Source organism: Vitis vinifera, chromosome 4 (genome assembly GCF_030704535.1).
Source record: "Vitis vinifera cultivar Pinot Noir 40024 chromosome 4, ASM3070453v1".
Classification (NCBI taxonomy): domain Eukaryota; kingdom Viridiplantae; phylum Streptophyta; class Magnoliopsida; order Vitales; family Vitaceae; genus Vitis; species Vitis vinifera.
In genome coordinates, this window is record NC_081808.1 from 5,396,069 (window position 1) to 5,403,154 (window position 7,086).

Below are 7,086 nucleotides of genomic sequence, written 5' to 3' on the forward strand. Positions count from 1 at the left end.
ATATAATTATTATTTTTTATTTTTTATTTAGGTAAATTAAGTTCAAATTAAACAAGACTTAATGCGTTGGATTTATTAACAAGTCTATTAATTTTTAAAAATAATTTAAAAGTTAAATAATAAACTCATTCATACTAGAAATTTATTAATATAATAAAATATATATTTTTTCTAACATATAATAAAATAGAATATTTTCTACTAAAAATATAATTTTTGATTTTATTGTAATATTACTATTTATGTTTTACTAAAAACTATATATTTTTTAATTTATTTTTAATCACAAAATTATTTTTAGTTTCAATAAGACTTCAATTAAATTTAATTAATTAATATTATATAAATTTATTATTTTTTTACAAAATCAAAATATTTTTTTTTAAAAAAAATAATTTATCCGAACAAGTCTTTTTGTTTTTTGTTTTTTTATAAATCATTTTATAGTAATAATTCACCAAATATCCTTTGTTTTACAAAACATTAAAAATGCTTTTTTTGATTCTTTAACTTCAAAAAAATTTCTAAAAAAAAAACATAAGAAATCACGATCAAATAAAAAAATAAAATTAATTAAAGTACTTAATTGACTTATATTAAAAATGAATATTAAAATTATTTTTATCTTATAAATTTTTTTGTTTTTATATAATAAAATAATTGTTTTATAATTTAAAAAAATTATTTATCTTTAACTCATATATAATTGTAGATTTTATTTTTATTTTTCAATAAGACTGGACTTGAATTTGATTTCATATTATTATAAATTAATTTTATAATTTTTTTTTTATAAAATAAAAGTAATACATTGTTTTTAAAAACAATACAAATTCTTTCATACAAATAAGCTTTTTATTTTTTGTTTTCAAAAACTATTTTTTTAAAAATCTTGCCAAACACTCTAGTTTTTTAAAAATTATAAAAAACAATTTTTATTTTTATTTTTGTAAACAGTTTTGAAAAACAAATTTTAAAAAAACACTGTCAAACGGGCCTTAAGTCACAAGATTTCTTCATCTTGAAAACTTATATAAATATCTCAATGCTTGAGGTGAGAATTCATCTATCCCAAAAAAAAAAATGGGGAAGAAAATATATCATAAGGATACTTTCCCAAAAGTTGATGAAAATAACATGTAACTTTACTCTTGAACTCTAAAACATGTCCAAAAAACAACCCCGATTTTCTTTCATTTTCTCAGTCAAATCCCCTTCTCTCATAATACCAAAGACTTAATACTATTTATATATCTCTATTTGGGGAATACCCAAATATAAAATAACATAATATACGGGCTCATGGGCTGAACAAACTTAGCCCAACATATTGGAGGATATGGGCATGTATTTAAGTTTCTATCCTTTACATTTCAGACTTTAGGATATGGGAATTTGGTTAAAAACGAATTCAAAAAAGGGGTATGAGTGATGGGATACCTCATAATAAAAGAAAATTCCATTAAAAATAAATTGAAACCGAAGATAGCATTTTGAAAAATAAATTTTAGTTCAAAAGGGGTATGAGTTATGAGTGTTTGATGTGGGTATTATTGAAAATTATTGGAAAGTGTTTCAAATTTCTAATTATAATATATTTATTTATTTCTTGAGTTTATATATATTTGTAATTAGATCTGTTAGACTATGTTTGGTTTTCAAAAACTTTAAGGAAAAATGCAAAGAAAAGAAAATAAAGAGGAAAAATAGAAACAAAGAAAAAGTGAAGGAAAATGAAATATAGATTTAAAGTCGATAAATCATTTTTATCTACTACTTCAAACTCATTTACTTATTTTGACCTATCAATATAAAGATTAGATGATTTGAAAATACATAAGTTTTTCATTGGTTTAAATTATATTTAATTTTCTTTATTATTTTTTATACGACAATCAAATATGATAAAATCATTTTTCTTGGTATTTTTTTTCTTTTCTTAGTATTTTTCGACATCCAAACATAACCTTATAGAATAAGGAAAATTAGTAAAAATACTTTTATAAATATTATATAGGTTATGAGAGGAAAAGGTTACGAGAGAGATATGCACTTGTAAAGACTACAACAAGAGGGCTTATGATTTAGAGTGTAGATGTGAGCAAGAGCGGAAGACACTGATATAACAAAAAGATTGGTGGTTCAGGCTGGAGATATAAAGAGCAATAAGAAAACATGAGATTCAAGATCCAATGGTTGTATCCACATCTGAGCAAGCCAAACAAAAGGCAAATGAAATTGTCAAACTGCAATCCTCAACACTGAATTTCAAGGTCATCTTCTACAGACAATTAAAATGCTTGAAGAAACTTATTGCATATGATAACTGAACAGACTCCCTTTGACGTTTCAACATCCTTGTGGCCTAAAGATCTAAAGAAGTACAAAAGGTTCTTCTTGCTTGCTAATTACATTACAGGCTAGAGCACCAAATACTTGAATTCATTACCTACTAAGCATATCATCAGCCCATGGAGTAAGTCGGGGTTGGCAAATTGATCACCATGCTCTTTGTTTTAGTCATCATATTGATACTGTTGGTGATTCCTTGAGAACCAATTCCACTGTCCTTGAAACCCTGCAATGAGGTGATGTTAATCCCAGGATACGGAACAACGATGGGAAGTTTTGGGTTCCGAAGAAAAAAATTGAGTTCCACTGTTTTGTTCAGAATGGCATTCCAAAAAAATAAATAGCCAAATTTTGGAAATAATGTGAGAAAACACAAATCAAGAAGACAAGTAACGGTCCAAAGATTTCTGTCTTTGTGAATCAAGTAATTAAACTGTGAGCAACTATGAGGCGCCTGCTGAAGATTTGTTGCTTATTCAAAGAACTTCCCCATAATGATAAATACTTCCAAACTGGAATGATTAAGGCATCAGTTTGTTTTGAGTAATGGGGTGGGAAAATGCACCTGAAAAGGAAAATGATCTGGTCCTCGAGCCGGTGCTGAATTGATCTGAACTGTTCCTGTCTCCATTGCATCACCGATCAAAATTGCTTTGTTTATGTCTCTCGTAAAGATGCAACCCTGCATTTAATCCATTCACTTACATCATAAGAGAAATACTTCTTTTCTTTGTTGACAATTGATTTCACATCAGTTTTTTTCCCACTTGTTTCAATGTAATAATAATAAAAAAAAATAATTGGAAGGAAATTGTAGAAGGATGTGACTGTTAGCTCATTCAGTACCTGGAGACCAAAATTGCTAGCATTACAGTGGTGGATTCCTTCTTCAACAGAGTTAATCCTGATAACTGGTAAAACTGGGCCAAATGGTTCCTCCCACGCAATTCTCATGTCGGGTCGAACATTATCCAACAGTAATGGATATATGAGATTGCCCTCCCTCTTGTACTCCTGGCAAAATGTTGCTTCTTTCTGCTTGGCATCCGTTATCAACCCTTCGATAAAGTTGGCAGAGGACTCTGTCACAACTGGAGTGATATCACAGTCATCCTCCGGTGCCCCAACAGTCAGTTTTGCTAGTTTAACATTAACTTTCTCAACAAGAGCATCCGCTACAGATTCCATTACCAAGACCACCTTAATAGCCGTGCATCTTTGACCACTGTTATAGACGGCAGCATTGAGTAATCAGCAGCAAATAAAACCAAGTGACAGAATGACAGATTTAGGATTTTGAACTATTTTCGTTATGGATAGGGATTCAGGGATTAAGCTTTGGTGACATCATTGAGTAGGGCAAGAAATTAGTGCCATTTGGAATTTGGTAATTATTAATTACAGAATCTAGTATGTAACAGAAAAACTTTACTACATTTTTGAACAGTTATCGATTAGTGCATGGCCTTTTTTCACCTGTATGAGAAGCCTCCTTTCACGATGCTAGATGCCGCTAAATCCAAATCAGCATCTTCAAGAATGATGCAAGCATCTTTTCCACCCAGTTCCATTTGTAAAGGAACCATGCCAGCCTTCTTTGAGATTGCAATTCCTGTGTCCCCCCCTGTGAAGCTGTGTATGAGTAAGAAATGCTCATTAGATAGATGGTTTTGCAAGTCACCAGGCTTGTTAAAGAAGGAAACTTTGATTTGTAATCCCATTTGGTTTCAAATTTGAGAGTAAGTTTGGTGAAATGATGGGTGTTGGTGTCTCCATAGTTTGGTAAATGGGAACCAAATAAATCGCACAACCAGGAAGGACAAGAACCCAGAAAGCTTACAAAGTATTAAAGACCTCAAGGCAACTAGGAAGTACCTTATACAGTCAACGCCAGGATGCATTGTAAGGAAGTCACCGATCTCAGAACCTCTTCCTGTAACACAGTTAATAAGTCCTTTGGGAAACCCAGCCAAGTGAAAGCAATGCACCATGTGGAGTGCAGCTACAGCACCCTGCAAGAAATTTTATAATCAGAAACACACTCTTCATCGCCATGAAATTAGTGACTACAATGAAGGATGAGAAATCCTTCCTCAAATACAATCTGCTACACGAATCTGATCAAAAATAGGAAAAACTATAATTGATCTATAAAACCAAGTGATATTGAAAGGTGGATCCATTAGATGTTTAAGGGTGAAATCCATACCTGGGTTGGAGGCTTGAGCACAAGGGAGTTGCCGGCAATAAGTGCAGGGCCAATTTTCGATACTGCAAGATTGACGGGATAGTTGAACGGTGGAATAGCCAAAATAACACCTAGAGGAATCTGCATTTAGCACGAGTCAATTCCATAGTACTTTTTCACTAAAAAGAGTATCAGTGAGTAACTAAACACAAGGAAATTATTACACAAATAAATCTGATAAGAGAAATTGAACGAGAAGTCCCAGCAATGTATCTGCTGCTATAAGTTATTTTCTGTCTTTTACTTTCATGTTCTTCAACAATTAGCTAAGGCGGTGGATATCAGTTGGAGCTATGTTATAGTAAGACAGGGAAATGTAAAGACAAAAGGAAAAGCAACACATTAACTACGAACTGGAGGAAACTGGTTGATAGCTTACTCAAGATAGCCCATTATTTATTTTATTTTTGTTTTCTCAGTGCTAAAATAAAAACCACTGACTGATGACCATAGCATATATCGGACAAACCCTTCAAACCAAATGTAGGCACCGACACCAATTCACTACAAATATTATATGGCATTTTGCCACTAATTCTTAACATTTGCTACTGCAAAACCATATATTGAGTGTGTTCTGGGCATTGTAATGTGAAGACAAAAACGGTTCATTGAAGTGAGCATCCATGCACTAAAAAACAGATCCATTTGTCTAAGAAACTGACCTTGGAGGAAAGGGTGAAGAAATTACCTTTGAAGTGAGGCAGTATTTGCTCCTTTCATTCCCAGGAAAACTATCAGAAACCAGAAATTTTCCTTCTCCAAGAATCCTAACTCCTTCTTCAGCACAGTAGGACACCAAATCCCCTGATCTCACAACCTTCACAAAAGAAAATATATGTATATATATATATTCTTACCTAAATTCAACAGTGCCAGTTTGGTTGATGAAAAATTGTCAACTACTATATGGCTGAGTTAAGGTGAGTTTCTTCTTTTAATTTTTCAAATTACAGAGTTATTTTTCAAAAACCTTTTTAAATAACATGCCACAATAACCTTACATTTTGAGAAATAAGTTTCTTTTTCTTTCCACTTTTTCAGCAACCAAACATAAGGAAATCATCATGCAAACAGAGGAGACCATTTCTACACCACTTACTTCAGTCACTGCATCCTTCGCAGGCTTTGCAATCTCCTTAACAAGGCACTCTGCAATGGGTGCTTTTTGCTCTTTTAGAATTGCAGCTGCCTTGTGAAGTAACTCTGCTCTTTTCCACAGAGGTGTCTTTGCCCATAATTTTTGTGCATTTTTTGCTGTTTCCATGACCTTGTTCACCTCCTCTTGGGTACATGCTGCTCATTTTCAACACCCAAAATTACCAAAACTTTAGACACTTTGATTTGCTCTTAGAAACTATAAAAAATAAAACCCAGGAAAATGAACTTTTCTTGAATCCAATTACCCAAGAAATTTATGAAAAAATTTTCAGTACTCAAAACCCATCTTCAATCTGCTTGATTTGGAAACATCCCCAGAAAAAAATTTGCAATTACAGTGCCAACCTAGATTCTATTTTTAATTCTACGGCTCGAAATTCGCATGCAAAGGTCAATTATTTCTCTTAACCCAGGAAACCAGACAAAGACCTTTTCCCAAAATTAATTCTCAGAGACAGGAAGGGGGAAAAAGACCCAGTTGGAATAAAAGGAAAAGGGTGAAGAAATGGAATACCTTGAACCTTGTACTGGGTGCTTCGGGTGGTGGGGTTGATGATGGGCACAGATTTTCCTGAAGAAGACGTCTTCCACGCACCGTCTGTGTAGTACTTGAAGACATCACCATCTAAGATCTCTGCAAACACCCCACTTCCTGCCATTTCTCGTTTGATTATTTCTCGTCTCCTTTCCACCTGAATCTGAATGATATTTTGGAGTGTTAGTGTAATGGCCCTCTTCGGCGTAGTAGGGACACAGATATTTTTTGATGGTTCCAAAGTCGACAAGTGGGTGCCTCTCAAGTCTCCATCTCAACAGCAGTGTCTGCTCCTTCTCTTCCATGTACTCACCCTACCCATTAGATCGTCTAATGCTAATGACTTCTTCAATTGTCATTTTTTCCTTACTGATATGATATTCCTCTTTATTATATTCTGTATAAAAAAGTATGTTGTGTCCCTTTCATTTCTTTTTCTGAATTCGAATTTAATGTGAATTTGAATCTTACTAATGATATTGTTTAATTTGTTTCAATTTGCTTTTGTTTTTCCTTTGACTTCACTTCAATGAATCAGAGGCACTTGTGACATACCGTTAGAGCTAAGATAATAATAAAGAGAAAATATTTAAAAATTTTCTTTTCCTAACTTGGTGACATCTTCTACTTTATAAATCTTTTGTGGGAGAAATGTCAAACTTTATTGCAACAATTTTGATGAATCAAATTATAAAATAATAATTTGTTGCAACGATTAATTTATAAATGAATTATGACATGTAAAAAACACTCACAAAACCTTCCAAAGGCTTTGCAAATGTAAAAACCA

At 32.3% G+C, this 7,086-nt stretch overlaps 1 protein-coding gene across 1 annotated transcript; it reads right to left on the reverse strand.

Moving 5' to 3' along the window:
* Positions 1–2,209: 2,209 nt before the first annotated feature.
* Positions 2,210–6,689, reverse strand: LOC100249114 (NADP-dependent glyceraldehyde-3-phosphate dehydrogenase). The gene is made up of 9 exons (XM_002285250.5): positions 6,276–6,689; positions 5,703–5,896; positions 5,292–5,420; positions 4,562–4,681; positions 4,228–4,364; positions 3,829–3,984; positions 3,199–3,577; positions 2,918–3,034; positions 2,210–2,578 (listed from the first exon to the last, which is right to left on the reverse strand). Exons 1-9 carry the CDS (start codon positions 6,418–6,420, stop codon positions 2,465–2,467), a joined length of 1,491 nt encoding a protein of 496 aa, XP_002285286.1. The 5' UTR covers positions 6,421–6,689; the 3' UTR covers positions 2,210–2,464.
* Positions 6,690–7,086: the final 397 nt, after the last annotated feature.

Bases quoted from the DNA above. Each gene is read 5' to 3' on its own strand.
- LOC100249114 (XM_002285250.5), bottom strand. From the start codon at position 6,420: ATGGCAGGAAGTGGGGTGTTTGCAGAGATCTTAGATGGTGATGTCTTC. The intron at 4,365-4,561 runs GTATGGATTTCA...AATTTCTTGCAG, and splicing joins TGCTCAAGCCTCCAACCCAG to GGTGCTGTAGCTGCACTCCA. The intron at 3,035-3,198 runs GTACTGAATGAG...GATTAAATGCAG, and splicing joins CTAGCAATTTTGGTCTCCAG to GGTTGCATCTTTACGAGAGA.